The sequence below is a fragment of the Haliaeetus albicilla genome, chromosome 12 (assembly GCF_947461875.1).
Source record: "Haliaeetus albicilla chromosome 12, bHalAlb1.1, whole genome shotgun sequence".
In the NCBI taxonomy this organism is placed as follows: domain Eukaryota; kingdom Metazoa; phylum Chordata; class Aves; order Accipitriformes; family Accipitridae; genus Haliaeetus; species Haliaeetus albicilla.
Genome location: NC_091494.1, coordinates 33210841 through 33231146, shown reverse-complemented (window position 1 = coordinate 33231146; position 20306 = coordinate 33210841). Strand labels below are relative to the sequence as shown.

At 36.6% G+C, this 20306-nt stretch overlaps 1 protein-coding gene across 3 annotated transcripts in view; it reads left to right on the top strand.

Moving 5' to 3' along the window:
- Positions 1-20306, top strand: part of TBCD (tubulin folding cofactor D) — a 131570-nt gene that overhangs the window by 98116 nt on the left and 13148 nt on the right. For all 3 annotated transcript variants that reach the window (XM_069798914.1, XM_069798912.1, XM_069798913.1), the window contains exons 28-35: positions 194-312; positions 743-834; positions 1707-1847; positions 6847-6930; positions 8319-8477; positions 9635-9773; positions 17150-17271; positions 18212-18289. In XM_069798914.1, coding sequence (XP_069655015.1) covers positions 194-312; positions 743-834; positions 1707-1847; positions 6847-6930; positions 8319-8477; positions 9635-9773; positions 17150-17271; positions 18212-18289 — 934 coding nt within the window. The remainder of the gene's footprint in view (positions 1-193; positions 313-742; positions 835-1706; positions 1848-6846; positions 6931-8318; positions 8478-9634; positions 9774-17149; positions 17272-18211; positions 18290-20306) is intronic.

Genomic DNA, 20306 nt, shown 5'->3' with positions numbered 1-20306 from the left:
GTGAACATATTAAAATTTTTATCTTTTTTTCTGTAGGAAATTAATGGTATTCTGTATTTTAGTTTAATGAATTATAAAACTTTCTAGCTGCTCTGTTCGGGGGATCTTTCCCTGTTATATTGTTTTGTTAGCCAAATATGTAATGATAATGATGTGGTAGTTGCTTTTCACTCTGGAATTGTATTTTTTATAGATGAGCTGGTGACACAGTATGTTTCAGAACTACAAAACACAGAGGAAATGATTCGTTGCGGCTTTTCACGAGCACTTGGGGCCCTTCCAAGATTTCTGCTAAAGGGCAGGCTCCAACAGGTGAGAAAATACAATGATTGTAATGAGAAGAGGACACACGGTGTTTTTGAATGAAACCTATGATGGTAATCAAATAAATAATAATGATCATAATTAAAGGTCTTTGTGAAAGGGATTTGGATTCTAATATACAGTAACTCCAGAAAATCATCATGAGTTTAGCTTGTCATAGATTCTGATAATTAAAGTTTAGTCCTGCTTTAGTAGTGTTAATGGAAAAGCCAGAGATTGAATTATACCTTTGCTATGGAACATTTGTCCAAAGGGAGGAGAAGTGAGGCAGGCTGACAAGTCCTGGTGAGAAACCAAACACTGTTGCCTGCTTGGTTCTCTTGTATGTGATTGAGCTTATTTTAATATGATACCTAAATTTAACATGTATCATAAATAATGCATTGATTTAAATAACTCGATTTTTATATTTTTTCAGGTTTTGGAAGGTTTGAAAAAAGTTACCTTAATTTCCCCTGCAGATGTGAGCTTTGCAGAAGCGAGAAGAGATGCCCTGATAGCAATTGCAAAGTATGTTTTGTTTTGTCTAATTTTAATTCTTTCTCTAGAAGCTTTCTCCTGTTCATTCTGCTTTCTGTTGTGAGCTTGTAGCATAATTCTTGAAATCAAGCTACACTATGATGTACATTTTTAGTGTGGGACTGTATGTATCTCCATTATTCAATATATCTTTGATTCAGAGGATTATCTACACATCTGAGGATGGAGTACAACTCTGATGGTGTTGTGGGGTTTTTTAATCCATTAACTGACTAGTTAGAGTATATTTTATAGATCACCTTTCTCATGGGCTGCAGTTTAGTGAGGAGGAAGAATATATGGTTTTTTCCACTTTTTTAATAAAAAGATGGAATTGGTTTAAAGAAGTTGTACTTTTTCTCTAAAGGAGTATTTTCTGTGTTGACATGCCACAGTGTAGTTAGTGTTAATAGTATCATATTATATATGCTCTGAAACTTACAGTGCAAAACCCCCATGTCTTCAATTTAAAGAAGCTTTTTAGTATCAAATTCAATGCACATTGTATTAGTCCTTTGCTCTTCTCGCTCACTTCATTTTAAGGAGAGTTCAAAAACTGACAGGTACTTCAAGCATGTTCCTTTTTGAAGTAGTATAGATGTAAAACCAATCTGCTTATCTGTTGATTATTTTTTTTTTAGCTTGCCAGTGTTCCTTTAAACCCGAACACTGATCAGAAATCCTCAGGTCAAATACCACACAGTAGGCTCAGAAATATTCTTCATACTGTTTGTAGCAGATGTTATAGGTGTTTAGAATATTTTATGTCCGGGGAATTTTATTAAGCAACAGAACAAAGCTATGATCTTAATGTTTCTCCTTGCTAGTGTTGTGGTTTCCCCTCCCTTTTTCTCTTTGTAAAGGGTTTGCCAGACAATAGGTGTAAATGGAGAAGGAACTCAGGAAGAATATGTCTGCAAAGATAACGTTACTCAGATCTATGCTACACTACTTAGTGGTATGACAGACTACACCACAGACAGCCGAGGAGATGTTGGAGGATGGTAAGATGCCTTACAAACTGAGACTTAAACTTAGCTGTCATGTTCGATGACTAATTAAAAACTGATGTCTTTTCAAAACCTGTTGGAAATAGATAGTTCTAAGCTTTTGGAGATTTAAGTATAGGTTGAAATACACTGGGGGAAAGGAAAGGCTGACAAGAATTTGTCCCTTGCCTTGGAAGTTAGGAAGATGGGGACTATTGTGTTTTGAACTGAAGTTCAGCCTTATTCTGGTTTTGTGGATGACATAATTTTCTTTTAGTGACTATTAAGAATGCATTTAGTTGTAAGAAGTACAGAGATTTAAAACATTACTTCTGTTTCTTTGAAATAACACATTTTCTCCTACTTGGTGAACTCTCCTATTGTACGTTTGTGTTGTGGGGATTTTTTGCCAGCAGAGGGAGCAGTTGCATAACGTGTTAGTGACAAATTTTCAAGGCTAGTGACTCTGAGATGGATGAAAACTTTATCAATTGTGCTGTGGTATTACTGACTCTTTTGTAAGTTTAGGGTTTCAATTATTTCAGCTATGAGATTGCAAGCATAATTAAATCATGTCTGTAGAAATGTATCTACTAATGTGAAGTCTATAGAATAGGTATAATATGAAGTCTGTAGCAGTCATATTTTTGTGACATTCTTCACAGTTCCCTTAATATATAAATAAGATTCTGTATATAACACAGCATTCATCTGAATGTTCTTTATTCTTTCAGTAACAGTGACCTGAAAAGGCTATTTCTAAATTGACGAACCAAAGCAGTATGAAGGCTTATGCCCTTCTTGGGGTTTGTGTTTAATTTCTAAAGAAGCTGTAATTGGAGATGTAACATCTCTTACTGATTGGAACTTCCTGTGATCTTTGAATGTGGTAGACAGAGCAGCAATGAAGGTTTCATATTATTCACTTCTACTATCCTGTAGTTACAGGCTGAGAAAACCATGTGAAATATGGATCTTAGGGATCAGATGAGAACTAAGGAGACATACAGGCTGTCTTGTCAGGGTGCTTTTCTGCATGTGTTTATGAGCACAAATATGCCCAGCCTGAAATAGTACTTGTTAATAAAAAGTATTAAATTATCAGAATTCAGGAATAAATCCAGTATCTGCAGATTTATAATATATGACAATTTTGCTGCTATGTAGAAGGCTCAGAGCAGTTACACTTAATCCTTGTATAGAGAAGCCATAAACTAAGTAAATGAACGTGATAAATTAATTTTAATTGTCTGTTACTTGTTGGAATTTGATTTTGAGTAAAATGCTGTTTTTGACAAAGACTTCTTAATTTTATTGTCTTAATCCATAATTATAATTTGAAAATATGCAGATATATGTTGCTTTTAGATACGATTCTATACATAAATTATCAGCCCTGTTTAACGGTATGGTAATATGTATTTGACCTGTCTGGCAACTATATGAAGCATCTCAGGATACAGAGATGCATGTTCAGGATTATAAATTAACAACCTCTTGATTGTTCAGATCTAGTATCTGGCTATGCTTTTATTACATTCCAGGCAGGAAGTGGGGAGTGCCTGAAAAAGTACTGGTATTAAATAATTTTGTTGGTTGAAAAGTTTTCCTTATTTTCCCAGTTTATTGAAGAAGCTCTTGTCTAACAGTGCTGAGTCACATGAAGGGCTTTGGTGATTATTTTCAGTAATATCCTTGCAGAGTGTTTGTATGAAGTAACTGTTTTAGACATTTTTTCAGTCACTGTCCCCTTCTTTGAAGGGTGTTTTCAACAGTAGTGTATGAACATGAAACCTAATTTCCTTTTAATTTAATTGAGTGGCATCTACTATATTGTAATTAGCAGCTGTGACTCAACAGGTGAGGAGGGATAGAGGACTACTGAAATTAAGGACTCCAAACTAGGTATGTTGTGGCTATAGCAAAGCTGGCAGAGCTCACAGATGATGGTTGCGACCTGTGATGGTAATTGCTGACTTGGGAAGGCTACAATGGGCGAGACGTTAGCTGGACCTTGTAGGGGAGGATGTGCACTCCTCCTTACTCGTCATACTTCTTTCTGTGGCCAAAACAGTCTCAGTCACTTGCTTGCTCCCTCCTCCCTGCTGCAAGCAAAACAGTCCCGTTCTGAAGCATTGGCTGTATTCTGCTTCAGCAGCCATGCCTAGCATGCTGATCTCTGTTCAAATCCGGTATAATAATACATGATGCCAAGTTTGCATTGTGTGAGTTTGGGAACTTTTTCTTTAGGCTCAAATTTTTGGTTATGTCTGTTTTAGAATTCTGTCCTACGTACTCTTGGCTTTAATGTTGTTATTCTACTTGGTAGCCCCAGGTTTGCTTTAAAAAAAGAAAATAAGTTAATTACACTGGCATTCTTCCCTTTAGGATTGCTTATTAGATAGCTTGAGCACAGGGGCAGGTGCTGTGAAGTACATTTGTAACTACCATGAAGAATCAGAACTACTATAACACATGCTATAACCAACTATTGTCTTCTGTAGGAAGAAAAGTTGTGATTGTGCTTTTTTTTTTTGTGAAATATGTATCATCCTACATTTTTTGTATTGCCAGCAATTGCTGGGTAGTTTATACTGCTGTCAAACATTAATGCTTGTGCTCTACCAAGTCATTATAGGTCACTGAGATCTCATCAGTTCCAGAGTGAGTTGCAATAGTTATTTATAACTACTCTGTCTTTGAACAGAAAGTAAAGTGTAAGTTCTACAGTGCAAAGTAGAAGAAAGATATTTTGTGCCATGTTAGTATTGGGCACTTTTTAAAATTATTAGCCTAGTTCCTTTAGGGTGCTTCACTACAATATTTACAAATGTGTTGGAAAAGTACACAAGGCAAATAATCCAGACTACTCTTATCAGCCTGAGTTAATATTTACGTGTTTGTATTTTTCTTGTTTTGTATAATGATGCCCAGCTCCTCAGCTGTCAGTACTGGTTGTTAAAATTGTTGTACAGCGGGGAAATACTAACACAGGACAAGAAATCAGAGAAAAGTAGGCATGTTTGACATCTCAAACTTAGAAGAGGACACAAGGATGCAAACTAGTAAGGATCAAGAGCAGGTCCTTCCAGCTTGTGCAAGGGAAGAAGGAGCTTGGCTTTCCCTCTCCTCCTCCTTCAGCTGTCAAAAAAACAAGAGGAAGGTGAATGGGTCTCTTGCTCAGGGAATGCAGTAGTAACACAAGAGAGAGACAGGTGTAGCTGCAAGAAAATGTAAGAGCAACCATATAGGGTGGGGAGTCAGAGAAAGGGAAGAGATACTAAGCTTTATGCTTTCAAAATCAGGTGCGATGCTGAAGTAGATAAGAACCTGGCTAAGTATAATTAGGTATTCAAGTTAACTTCCACATCTGACAGCTCTCACTTAAGTTCCCCATACCTATTGTTTATCCTTCTGTCTATGTCTTAATTTAAAAACAAAACAAAATTCTACAAAGTGGAAATTTTTAAAGAAATCCTGAGGAAATTAAATTCCCAACACCCATTAAAATTCAAATGTGCTTTGAGCACCAGATTCCTTTTAAGCTTCTTTGGCAATGCCAGCCAAAATCAAGTCAAGAAACATGTAAATTAAAGGGGGAAGGGGAATCCTTTCTCATAGCAAACTGTTGGATGCTAAATACTTCTGTGGCCTCTCAAATATGAATGTTTTCTCATTCTGTTTCTTCTAAACCATTGACTAAGATGGAAGGATATCGGAAGAATTGCCATTTCTCTAGAGAGACCTTGTCTTTGGTGTGTAATTTTTGTCTTTCTTTAATAGAATCGTGGGAAAGTTTAACCAACTTTACTTTCCATATGCAAACCTTACATTTCTTTTGACAGATTGTTTGCTGGGACTTGTCCAATCTGTCTACAGGTGTTAGACTTGAATATCTAATAGTCAGATACTATATGAAAAACTAGGAAAACATAACTTTGATGAAAGGTTGCCAAACTTAATAGAGTATTAAGCTACTTAGGAAAAAATGATGTAATTTACCTTTTTTACCATTATAACAAATGTCCCACCCAGTTTTAGATTGCACAAGCAACTATTTTCAGCTTGTTTGGGAAATTAGAAACAGGAATTTTACTTTTCACAGTAGGCAGGTGTAACTTGTCAATTTTTTTAATTTTTTTTTTAAATTATTACTGAGAAGGGATGAGATTACCATGAGTGAATAATGTGATGAATGTGTTGGTCCTGGTCTTCTGCAGGATCAGTTGAGGATCTGCCATAGTATTCCTTATGTCTTGAGAAAGAAACTACTTTTAACAACTCACGTATTGACAAGGCGTGTGGTTTAAAACAAGCATGTTCTTTTCTATTTTTGATTGGAATTATACTCTTCAACTTTTTTTTTATATTAATATTATGTTTAGACATTTTGAAGGCAGAAAATCTTCACCAAATAGATAAAGATGCACTTCAAGCACATCTTAGCGTTACTTTAGCTAATCTTTTTCATAAAACTAATTATTATTTAGCATAGAGATTTAAGCTGTTCTGAGTCACAATTCTTTTTAACGTTGGAAATACTAAGCTTGAAAATTTACAAGAATATGACACTTTTAATAGTGCTTAAATATCTTAATGTCAAAATGTGGGTTGGCCTTTTTAGAAGATGATTTGAAGCAGACAAAGCACTTAGGTTTAAATATATCTACCTGCACACTAAATATTAATAATCATTATAAATTTTAACCTTCTTAAAATAAAGAATAAACCTGATGACATCTGGTTGAAATAAAAAATAAGATGGTGAGGCAGGGGGCTTGCCTGGAAACTAGGATGACTATTGTACCCTCAGTGCAATGTGGGCATCACTTCATAGAACGGGGCTTGGGTGTACAGCTGTACACCCTCCTCTTCCTCCCAAAAATATAATAGCTGCTCTCAGTGGTCAATGCTTTCATTATTTTGAATATTTGCCAGTGTCTAATTTAACTGCTGATGTATTTATTTAAATAAATACTGATGTAACTACTCTAATGTATCTCTGTTTCAACAGGGTACGCGAAGCTGCTATGACGAGTTTAATGGAAGTGACGCTTCTGCTGGTTCAGAATGAAGCAGAGTTAATTAATGCCAACATGTAGGCTACTTGTACTATTTTTGTGTCTTATCTCTTATAACTACATTCCATTCCATACAAGAAAGCATTGCTTATATGTTGTAGTCTTACCCCTTTATTAAGTGTGACAGAACTTTTGATAGAAGTGCATCAAGCTTACACCCATACAGATGCTGAGAATATTGTATCTGTTTTTCAGAGAGACTAACCTTATTGACAGAAACTGGGTGGCAGTCCCACCTTTGAAATGCAGTGCATATGTGAGATTTGGTCTATACTTGCTGCCTCTGTGGAGCTTGCCTGTATTGTTCACTTAAATAGAAAGCAAACTTGCCTGCTTATCCAGAGCATTGTATCATTAATTTGGAATGTGATAAAATGTGGAGACGAGTTTGTATTCATTTCTGTCTTCTTTACAGAACTATTAGTAAGGAAATACAGAAAAAGATAATTTACACTGAGCTTCTGATTTTTATTTTTTGTGATACAATACTCCTAATAGTTAAAAAAAAAGAAAAAAAAAAGAATACTTACCAGTTTTTAAGCATAGCTTGAGCTGCAGCAAAACTTTCCTAGTAGCGGTGTTGGTTTATGAACAGAGCATGCCCAACGGTTAGCTGAATATATGCATGATTTCTTTTTTAATTTAAAAACCCCCAAACTTAGAAGGACGCTTTGAAGGAAAATACTGGATTCTGTAGGAATACACTACTCAACCAGTGCCCATTGTCCAGGGGCTTCCTCCTATTGGTCTGTTGCAAACGATACTTTATTCACCTGAAACTTAGAAAAGCATTCCTGCCAATTGGATCGTATTTTCTAAATATTCTGGGTCTTACTGGGTCTTTCAGTTACTGGGCAGTAACTGAAAGAATTCTAGCTGGTTTTACTGTCATTAGATGTCCTTTCTGAAGGTGTAAAGGGCCTTGTGGAATACAATATTGTAGCTGTGAGTTTAGTTATGAATGTAGGCAAAATAGGATATTGTTAAAAACTAGCCAGAGTTGAAGAAGTGATTAATTTGGGATATATGAGATTTGGGATAGACGTTGTCCTCTGCTACATGTGCAATTTTCTACTTGAAAATTTCTCAAGGTTCTTCCTCTATTTTCAACTGAAATGCAGCGGTTCATCCAAACTCTAAAGCACTTTCATATCTTTTTGGATGAAAGGTGGTATGTGAATATCAAATACTGTGTAACATTAACGTCATAATGATTTTTTGATTGATCTATGGAAGATAAAGCTTTAAAGATTCTGTCACCATGTTGATGTCTTAAATCACTTGTACGTTCATTATGAAGAGTTAAACCAGAATACTTTCATAGCAGGACGTTGATGTCGTTGAAACAATTTAAATACTCATTCTACTGATTTAATTATGTGATTAATTGTTTTCTTCTTTGTAGCTGCAAACAGATTATGTGCTGGCTGGCTCAACAGTCAGCTGAAAAAATAGATAAATTTCGAGCGCATGCAGGATCTGTGTTCCTTACTCTTTTACATTTTGACCATCCTCCAGTTCCACACATACCTCATCGAGAAGAGCTAGAGAGGATATTTCCAAGGTAATATATTGAAAAACATATCCTAAATCAGTGGCGGTAAAAGATACATGCACACAGTTACACCTAACACAAGCAACCAGATTTAATTTTTGTGCCCAAATGCCTAATATGTGTATGGAGGAGTATTTGGTGCTGTTTGTCAGACTTTCATTGAAGTGTCCAATGAAGATGCATAAACATATAAAATATTCAAAAGAAGAACTTAATAGTATGAGTTCCTGTTAAAACCATAGTTCCCGAAGGAGATAGGTCTTACATGGTCATGCTACATAAGTCTTTCTCTGGATCAACCCCAATAATTTCTGAACCCGTCAGCTAATTTTATGGTGGATGGTAGAGATCATGTCAGTAGTAGATGGGAGACCATTGGTAAAACAGAACTGCTGGGAGCTGTGTTTTGGTAATCTTTCTGTTTATGAAATATATAATCTCATTTTCTTTTCATAATGTGAGAGCTGGAATTTACTGGCAGTCCCCCTTCCTGAATTTTCTTTTCCCAACTGGAAAACATTGATTGATCATAATGATAATTTTTAATGAATTGCATTATTTTAACCAAGCTCTAGTTGCAGTAGTTTTCCAAGACGAAATTTCTAGTTAATGCAAGAGTGAGAGCAACTCATTCCTAAATGGTGATTATAAAACCTGATTATGGTGAGGAACTTCCAACTTTGTGTCTGCATTCTGTTTGTTCAGCAGAATCTCAACCTCCTGTAACTCAGGAAGTGCTCTGTCTGCTAGGCTGCTGATTGATCTGTGCTGGGGTGTATGTGTGTCAGCCTTTCCTGGGATAAGTCTGTCTTTGTATCAGTTGTTGACTAGGTTAGTGGGAGAGAACATGAGAATGGAACACAAGAAAGAGAACTTGTTTTCTTGGTGTAGAGAAAAGTGCATGTGAAAAGGAAACTGTGGTTCAAATCCCTTATCTGAATCAGAACAAGGACTTGAAGATTGCTTCACTTTACTGAGAGTGGCTGAAGTTTTGATTTGTATTTTCCCCTTACGCTTAAAGACCAATGATTAATTTGATTTTTAGGTAATTCAGAGACTTTGTTCACTGACGTGCTGCTTGAGGATGAGGAGCTATCATAGGAATGCATGGAGAAGAAAGGCAGTGCACACATACAAGATTATTTTTTTTCTTCCCTTTTCCCCAGGTCAGAGAAAGAGACTCTAAACTGGAATGCCGCTTCAGAAGCTTTCCCTCGAATCACCCAGCTTTTGGGTTTGCCAACATACCAATACTATGTGCTTTTGGGTCTCTCAGTGTCTGTTGGTGGATTAACAGAGACAACGGTAAGAAAGCAGAACACCTTACCTGTTTGGTAGTAGAATGCATTTACCTGATAAAATGGTTGACTAAATTGTTTAGTCTGTTACAATGGATATTGCAGATAGTTATTTCTGTGAGAATTTCAGATACAAGATTTTTAAAAGAAACCAAGTCATACTTTTAAACCTGATGGGCTTTATATTTTAACCCTTAAAAGTATTATTTTCTTGACTTACTGAGCATGCAGGAAACACACTTTGTTTCTTGTTTCCTGGCCTGATAGAACCTGAGAATTCCAGCCTGTTGGCTCAATCAACTCTTATGTTTATTTGCTCACCCTTCTAAGCTGTTAGCAGAGGAAGAGCCTTTCAGCTAAATGTTGTGGCTAAATGTAAGCTGATTGCTCTTTTTAAATGAGGTGAATGCCAGTTCTCATTTGTAACCTGATGCAAGGTGCTAAATATTAGTTGTCGATATGTGTTAACAGTATGTTGAGATTTACTTTTTTTTTTTTTTTTTAGTTTTGATATGCTTTCTACAAAAGTACCAGAGAGATGCCAGAAGTTACATTACAATGCAGTATCATTCAAATGTCTGTCTGAGTCCTCTGAGCTTTGCATCTGTTTCATTCTTCTGTGCGTGAACAGTGTCTTTATCACTGGTTTTGGTAGTCTGTTATTCTCCCAAAATCTTCCAGACTTTATAATAACTTTAGTGTATCTTTCTGTCCTTATATTACAGCTTGTCTTGCTAGTTTCAGAATTCTTGGTTTCAAGATATTTGGCTTCTAACTTCTTTGTTATTTGATGTAGCCAAGATGTAACATATATGAAAACAACTATTGGGGGTAAGGACACAGTTCAATATGACACTACAGAGAAATATCAGACCAGTAACAGAAAATTCTGGACTGTTAGTTAAATCTTTAAATTGCAGTGGTCCTGTAACAGAAGAAGGAGGTCATGAGTCAGCACCCCAACAGTGTTTAAGAGTGTTTCTAATAATTAAGATTGCCGTCTCTAATTAAGAAAGCTGGTAGAAAAGTGATAAGTGTTGGGAAACTGTTTTTGTGGAGAGAGAACAGTTCCTGCTGGGTTCACAGAAGGAAGGCAGTAATCATTTCAAGCTTGTCTCCCATGGCTTCTACTTTTCAGTCTTAACCATGAGCTGTTCAGAATATGCCGAAATGATGGTTTTTGCCTGGTGCCATGGGTTCTGTGCTTGTGATCAAGAGATACTCATATGCCTTTGGGTTTCACGTAGCTGAGAAATTGGTGTCTGTGCAGTGTCATGTATTTAAACCAGTTTTGAGAATTTTAATGTTTCTAAAATTGCAACTAATTATATAGCAATGGCTATTTTAAAACTTTGAAAACATATGCTTATTGGTTTGTGACAATAATTATTGGATAGACAATGTAACTCTTAACAGATTTTTTTAATAGCAGACATACACATGAAATTCAGCTTTTAGTCAAACACAGTTAATTATAGGAGGCTCCACCAAAACCAAAGTTATTCGCATAAGTATAAAAAGGGAAGAAAGTTGTGGAGAAACAGACATTCTGACTGCTAACCGAGGTCAGAGGAAAATTCTTATTCAACATTTTAATATCTTTTTTCCTTTTTTTTTTTTAAAGTTCTGGTTGTGCTTGGTTTTGAAAAGTGTAAACAGTTCAGTTACTTCTAGCTCCCTTCCCTTGTTACCATCTGCCAGTATATTTAAGGGCAACCTTCTGTACTGTTTTCAAAATGCGATTTTGAAATGTTAACTTTCTGTGACCCTGCATTTTTCTTTAATGCTAAAGGCTTGTTCTGGTTAAAATACTCTCAAGGGCTTTGGCTTTAGAAGGAAGATGACCTAATTCTCTTTCGAGCCAGATAGGAGTGCAAAGGAGGCTCAAAGGATAGGGTACTTACACTTGGGATTATACGGTGTGTGGTGAATTACATTTAATATTTAGAATATGATATATAAATTAGAATTGATATGTCTTATAATGACTTGTGTTTCAAACTATTTTATCAAAGCCTGTAGTGGTCCTTGCTGAATATTCAGCTGATTTAAAACATTAATAGAAAATTTTAAGAACTGTTCCTATTAGATCCATATGAAAGAAACAGATTTTTTAGATTTTGGATAAAGGACAAGGATTATTCAAATAAGTGTTCTTGCAGTAACCTCTGTGCGTTCCTGTGATCTTTCCTTTCTTCCCTCTCTCACTTAAAAAATATATATGCACATACACACGTGGAGACAGAAGTTAGAAAGTTAGAAGATTCTGGTATACTGCAAGATAATCTGAGTTCAAATGTCGGTTTGTCTTTAAGACATCTCAGGGAATTAGTAGGAGAAAAGGCTCCATTGTAATTCAGTGGTCAGTGGCTATTTTTTCATAGTTAAAATTGCTCTGCAGTATATTTAGCAAGAGTAGTTCTTTGTTTTGCTTTTTAAAGAGATTTTCTGGCATGAGCTGTGTGGGGTATCTCAGAAACATTTTGGTGGCAGCATGGTTGCTGAAAGAATTGTAGCTCAAGCATTTTGAAGTAATCTGGAAAAACAGAAGATGTCATTCCCTTTGGGATTTGGCATTCTGCTTCTGTCCCTTGGTTCAAAGGGCACTTTCTCTGTGTAAAAGAATCTTCTAATTATATATCTGGCCCACAATGATGCATATTTCTTATGGTTGCATAAAAAATCCTCTCAGTATATGGAGATCAGAACCATACAATGGTTTTCTTTCTCTAGCTCACAAACCCTGTAGTTTCAGGGGTCAGGATATCATTTTTGTATTATTTCATTATTGTTGAACTACACTACATTTAAAATTTTGTTAAAGCACAGAATTTCCTGTGATTCCCCTCCCTCCATAAAGAGTGAAAATTACATTTTAAAATGTTAGAGAAATTTTAAGTAAAACCTTAAAAAAAAAAAAAAAAAAAAAAAAAAAGGCAGCAACCTATTTTGAAAATTAAAGGTTTTTTCCCAGGCCAGTACCAGGGTTCCAACCTGAAATGCCAAAGACCTGTAACAATTGGAGTAGCCAGTTCTGAAACTATCCAATGAATGCCTATGTATGTTAAAGCACCTGACAAAAATTAAAGCCCAGCTATGGCATACAGATGTCAACATTACCTGTGTGCCAAATACATGATACAATTTATGTTTTACTTTCCTCAGAATGGACTCATTTTTTGCCAGCAATGTTTATGACTGTTATGTACTGTTTGGAGCCAATACTGGGCTTTGAACAGCAGCGTTAGTTCTTACAAATGAAAAAGTTGGGACATTTGTAGGTGATGTTCTAAACCATCTAGTTACTGTTGACAAATTGTATGCAAATTAATGCATATTTGGTTTGAAGGAACAAGCCCTAAATCCAGTTTCCTTGGTTGACAATTCTTGAGCAAAATACACTTGAGAATAATTTTTGGCATTCTTTTTTTAAAGAAAAAATAGCGTGAATTATGATATTCCTACTTCTTGTAAAATATCACTGACTTGAGTCTTAAGAGTTACTGAACTCCAAAGATTTTATTTATTGATTTATTAAAAAGAAAATTGCAAGTAAAACAAGGGAGACATGGTTTCACTTGTGTTAAAATTTAAATGGTATGGAATTTTCTCTAAAGTTACTGGTAAAAATAGGCTACTGCCAATTCAGCACTGTAAGTTTGTCAGGATTAGAAATGATCCAAACCCAGTGTTATTTATTGAGCATAACATGGTTTCTTCTGCACTTGTTACAGGAATGTTCTAACTCTGTGAGTAGGTCTTGCTCTATCGAAATGCTTCTGTGAAAACTGGAGCCTTTAGCAATTACCTGTACATCTGATTTTCTCCAAGCTTTCTCAGTAGTTACTCACTTGACTTCCATTTGTGATGCATTAGGTGCAGAAGACTGAATTTTGTTGAGATACCTGGGGCTCTGAGGAGACTGGTTAGATGGGAGACTGACAACCACTAGGTTATGTCGATCTACTGAACATCTTCAGTACAGGCTCTTTCTTTCTCATCATGCCCTACTGGCTTTTTCATCAGGTCTGTCCAAGATAGTATTGCAAAGTAAGAATCGGAGCCCTTATGTGGATTGGGCATCTTTATAGCTGACGGGTAGCTGAGATTTTGAATGCTCTGTTACAAACTGGATGCCTAAGGTAATTTTCTTTTGGCCATATCAATCCCACTTGTTGCCTTGAGACTGTTTTTAGAAGCATTGTACTTCAATTTTGCAACAAGCTGACTAGGAAACAATTTCATGAAGGTTTGTGTAGACACCTTATTTATACATCGTGCACCTGTCCAGAGCGGTAATTGCCTTCTCCCCTTGCTTGTGGCTACACTTCCTCATACTTTTCCCCCTGGTTCAGGAGGTAAAATCTTTAGGACTTAAATTTTATCATCAGATGAATGGTCCCTTTGAATACTCTGTTTGCCTTACCGTGGCCTATCATTGAAGTATCTACTGTTGGCTTAAATGATGGGAGAGTCAAGCCTTGGCAAACCCTGTTTTTACCATGTTTAATAAGAACAAGGTCATTCTCAGGCCTCCTCCGAAATTCTTATCCAAAGTTGTCCCTGTTCCAACCCATTAACCTCCTAATTTCCTTTCCCAGTCCTTGTGAAACCCCAGGGAAAGGTAAATGTCACACATTTGATACAGTGCGAATTCTGTGTTCTGCATAAATGAAGAAGAAATTTGGAAATGCTCTTCTCTGCAAATACTCATGAACAGTTAAGGTTATAGCTCAGATATTGTCCTCATAGGTTATCTGGGGAAAAAGGAGCACTCACCTAAGGAGAAAATATGGATTTAACCCGTTCATGTAACGTTATTTTGTTATATTGGAGTTTCTTCCGGTAAAGTTTGTAAGGCCTATGCTGACTATTTGGAAAATGTTCCATTTTTAAATCTTCCAAGCGGTTATGTGCTGGTTTATCCACACCTGTACTTTTGTATTGTTTAATTACTTGCTAATGAAGAAATGCTGTCCTCATCATACAGTTTTTCTGATTATCCTGCTACTCTGTCTTGGTTTTGCACAGCTTTGGAACATCCTACATGTAGCTATGCTTGCCCTTTTGTTTCGTGCCCATTCTTGCCTTTCCAATCGCTTGAATCTGCAGGAAAAGCATTGAGTAATTAAGCTTTCTTCAAAAAATGGTGAGAGATCTGCAAGGTAGTTTAAAAGACAAAAGAAATAGGAGAGAAAATTACATGGTTAACCATACACGTTTTAAGATCTTTTCGTGAGATTTGACTCGGATGTAACCTTTCTTCTGCTTATAATTGATGTCTGCTAGGTTGAGATATTAAGACAATATATTTCTTCTTTATTTGTAATGGTCTTAAATGGACAGATTGTTTTAAAGGGTAGTATATAATAATTAAGCAGGTTTTAAATTTTCAGGAAATTTCTCTTCACTACAATTGTATATCCTGTAAAGACCTTTCAGTGCAAGGATACAGTTTATACTCGGCACACAGGGAAACATATCAATGTTACTTTTGGCACACAAAAGAAGCACACTCAGTTCAATTCAGTATTTCAGTTTACTATAGCTAGCTTTTACAAATGTTTAAACAATTTTTACTGAGATTTGACTATCATTTTGAAATGCAGAATAACTGAATAATTTCTTTAAATGGCTTGACCTTTTTAAAGAAATATTTCTGCTTCTGTGTTGCCCAGGATGTTTCGCTAGAACAAACTGTTAAAATAGCAGACTGCCACTTTGAGATAGTATGGATTGCTGTACTGTGTCGTTTACAAGTGGGCTAAAGCTTTTGAAAACTAGTTCAGAGTTTTGATTCAAGGCTAAAATGTTTCTTGTACTTCTGTGCTGATGCACCCATAAACATTCCTGATAAAAAATTAGATAAAATGTTTAAATAGAGATTCCTCTCTTTTGCTTTCAGGAAGACACTTGTGACACTTCTTATACTGATCTAATTATTTTTTTTCTTGATAAAAGAGTCAGTCTTCCAAGGGAATTGATTGTACTTCTGAATGAACTCTCAAAATGCTATGTATGAGCTTCAGAAAGAAAATCTCCACTGACTGAATAGGCTTACAAACTGCTTACAGCTCCCTCTTCACTCAACAAAAAATTATTTAACACTTGCAACCAAAACTGAAAAAAGTTCGTACTTCAAAACTGATCTGCCCCACCTACCCTTCCCAGAGCCCCCTTCGTTGTAAGCCAGTTTCTTATGGGGGACACCCCCTAACCACCACCCCCCTTCCCTAAGCGACTTGACCAAGCCCCTGAAGGACTGATAATCCTTCACATCAGAGTCAGGAAAATTCTGAAATCTGATGATGTTTATCTTTGATGAGATATTTTCCTTTGAGGCAGTTTCTATAACAGAAAACCCCAAATTTTTATTCTCACCCTGAAGTGAAGTCAATTAATATTTTAAAAGGTGAGCCCGGAAACCAAAATTTCTACCTCTCCCAGAAATGGAAAATCTTAGGATTAGTAGTGATGTTCATATATCCTGTTGCAGCCCTCGTCCTGCTGCTCCAGGGTGTGCCGTTAGCTGCCTGGGGGCATGGATCCTGCAGGAAAGGGGGATCCCACAGAGGCTCTGCTCTGCCTTCTCCCCTCCTGCACTGCAGGTCCAGGTTTCCAGGCTGAAGCCTGAGCAGGTCTGGGAGAGGAGAAGCCGTCCTGGCTTGTGCTCAGAAGCACTGTGTCTCCTGGAGATTGGGGACCATGACAGCAGGAGGCTGTTGTGCGAAGGCTGTAGTCTGTGATATTGAACAGCTGGCGTGACCCAAATGAACTGCTTCCAGCTGAGCCTTGAACATAAGCGTTAAAACCTTCTGCCATCTTTCTAAACTAGCTGATTAACATAATAAAGTTAAACCAAGAGTCATTATTTCTGAGTTGTTTTTAATTTTTAACCCAAGTTTACTGCTGGTTTGTGTGGCTTGCACCATGTGCCCAAGAGCTTGCCTGTATTTTTCAATTACATCAGCTTGTTTAATAAATATTACCTCTTGAACTTCTTGTGTACTCTTTAACTTTCAGAGCCATAACAATATTATTATTTGAAGTAAAGCAGGATAATTGTAGTGGTTTAGGGATATTTTATTTTGAGAGAAAGACAATAGTGAACCTTTAATGTGGTCTTTTTTCCTACAATGGCAAAACTTAAGAAGGAAAAAAACCCCTTCCTTGAAAAATGATTAATGAAAGTAAAATAGCCATCTTTCTGTCAAATACTGTTACTGAATTTATACACTCAGCTGCTGTTGCAAGAGTGTGTTCACAGTGCAGGTGTACACCTCAGGTAGTGAGGGATAAGCGTAATTCTGTGTAGTCAGTGTTTTTGTGTGTTGCAGCGGGGTTTATTCCCTGTGCCTTCATTTGAGGTTCCTTCTGTTGTAGCTCAGATACTCTGCCCAGAGCCTTTTTGACTACATGAAGAAAATCCAGAATGATTCCAGTGCTATGGAGAGTTTTTGTGAGACGTTGCTAAAGGTCTTTGAGGACAACCTGCGGAATGACCGGTAATGTTTTTCTTTTGCTTTTTTATCTTTAACAGCAGGACTATTTGAAGTCAAATGTATCACCCATCTTTTTTAATATGCCTAGATGAAGTGTGCCTGAGCCATGTAAATTTGCTTTAATACATCTGTTTGGTACAGCAGTGCCTTTGGTAAAACATGTAACAAAGGAATGATGGTAGAATATTTTGCATTTACTATAGTTTAATATTGCGCATAATGTGATAAGCACCAGTTTTTATATAATGCAGTATTGGGGCTTATATATTGCTGCACACTTTTCAGTGTAATCCAGTCTGCATTTTGTTTTCATAAATACGTGAAGTATAATTTTCTTGTGAAGATTTTTCTTTAAAGATGACTCATTCTGCATAATGAGATGAATTTCTCTAAGCCTCACTTATCAAATATGTGCAAAATAGAAAATACTCCCTAGGGGGAAAAAAACCCCACAACTATTAATAGAATTTTCAGTTTTATTTTGTTTTTATTTTATTTCTTCTCTCAACTGTTCAAATAGAAAACATGACCATAGTTATTCCAGCTGACACGTTGTGTGTTGGTTCATTTGGTAATTACCTGTAGTGAGAAGGTGGTGTAACTTCCGATACATTTGTGCAATACATTGTTTATATACTAGAAAATAAATTAGTATTTTCTACTACTGTTAATTGTGTTTTCAGGACCCTGCAAGTTTAAACCAGGCATGTTGTTAATTAGGTTTTTTCCTTTTGGCTGCAACAGAATGTCCCCCTCTCAGCCAATGAGGATGATGTAGCCAACACACAGAAGTTACCGAGCAACCCTCCTCTGTGTAAATTAGAGTTCTAATTTAAATATGTGTAGGTAGATAGGAACTTTTCTTTCTTTGCTTCTAATTAAAAATAGTGTATATATGTATGCCAAGAAGTATTTACATTGTTAAATTATTTTCTTTCACCAGGGTGTCTGTACCCCTCCTGACAATGCTGGATCAAATGCTGGCAAACGGCTGTTTTGATATATTTACCATGCAAGAGAAGTAAGTTGCTGAAAGTCTTTTTTGTTTATTTTCCACCATGCAACAGGCCTCTTAAATCTTACACTGACTGCTGCTGAATGTTGCTTTAGATGTGGGTGCATAGGACTCTTAACTATGAGTGTACATGGATATAATGTTTTAATTTTCTTGAAGTGGGACAGCTGTGACAAATTCTGGACCAGACAGCCTTGAAAGGGTCTTGATAAAATCTTTGACTCTCATATCAGTGTAGAAGTTGGTTATTGGTTCATTGTTTAACAACCAGTACATTAACCAAATTCAATTTGCATGTTTCAGCTGGCAGGCTTGGGCCAGTATCAGATCCATTTAGCTTCTTTCTTTATTAGCTTACTCAATGCATGGTTTTTGGAGTACATTCTTTGCTGTATTGTGAGCCTTTAGCAATGGCAGTGTCCTGTCGTGATGCTGCAAAACAGTGTGCCTACAAGATATCTCTTCTAAAATCTGACTGCTTTTGTTAATGTGAATATCTCCAAAAGAAGTTAATTAAGATTCTAATAAGAATAATAAAAAAGGCATGTCCCAGCTTTTCCACATTGAGTTCAGTCTTCTGGAAAGTATTTAGTTCAGGAATGGATAAACATGGAATAAAATATTCCAATGTGAAATCATAGTTTTCTGCAGATGTTTCAGAAGAGAATGATTTTAACTTCAGTAATAATAAAATATATTCCAAAAACTCTCTTAGGCAGCATCTTGGCACATCTACAGATATTTGCAGAATTGTACAATGTGAATCCTACAAGCACGTACACTGGATTTGGAATCTGTTGATTCAAGAATTGCTCACAGCAGATAAATTTGAAAAGCTTTTATCACTCTCAAAGTTTTAATTGAGTCTACTCTTGTTTTGAAGTGTGTATTTAGATAATCTGTCTTAAATCAAATTTGGCAGTCCCTCTTTGAATGGGAATTTACAATGAGTCAGATACTCACAGATGGAATGAATATTACTTGTTTGGTTTGGTGATCATGCCAGTGATCTGGGACTTCCACATAGGTTCCAGTCTTCCCTGCTGGGGAAGATGATAGATTATGGGTGGAAATCCCAGGTAAAGTCTGTCTCCCACATCACGGGTCACTAAACAGAAAGCATGTGGTAGCATCACTGCATTTGTTGTGTAAGTGAGACTCAAACTCAATCCTGTGGTGCCATTGTAATGCTTTGTTAAAAGGGCCTGAAATAAAGTCCAGGGGGATTATGGGGGAAGGGGGGGAAGGATTTTGAAGCTGATCCAAATGTATTTGCTTCCAGTTTGATGATGAAACCAAAAAAGAGAATTAATAATTATACAGCCTAGTGGATCATTCTCATGGCAAGGGAATGAAATACTGGCATGAAGCACAAGAACTCATCATACAAAAGCTCTGGAAGGCTAGAGCTCTAGAAAGTTTGCAGACAGCTAGAAAGAGACAGACAGTTTAGTTCCTGCATGTGACAGTTTTTTGGTAATACAGGTACCTTGTGGTTGAGAGGCAATCATGAATGAGTTCCTGTGTGTACTTCACGGAGAGCCAAGTGAGCCTGACGTACTGGGTTCTGTTGTGCTCTAAGAGCCTGTGTGCAGATCAGCTGATCGTGGTAGATGGGAAATTACATTTAGTGCAATGTTTGCATTTTCTTATTTTGGCTTACTTCATTTGGGTGTAGTTAGGGATGGATAAACACTGATCCTGGCCCCCAGGGCCTGCCCGCCTGCACTGTTGGATGCGACCTACTCCTTTTTGCATAGAAGAAAAGCGTGACTTTGGGCCTGGTTTCTTGAGTGAGACCATTTACTCCCTTGTCAAAGTAGTATGCCACAAAAATGTAGAAATACAATGCAGAATGAGCCTGAAAATTGAGACATGCTTGGTGGCATGAAAAGGCCATGTGTGTATGCAGTTTCAGATACTTTTCTGTACAGTGTGCCTGGAATAAGAGGGATGGGGTGCACAGTTGTTTTTAGAAAACAGACAGTCTTACTGCTGGTGAGCAGCTTCCCTGTTGCTTCTG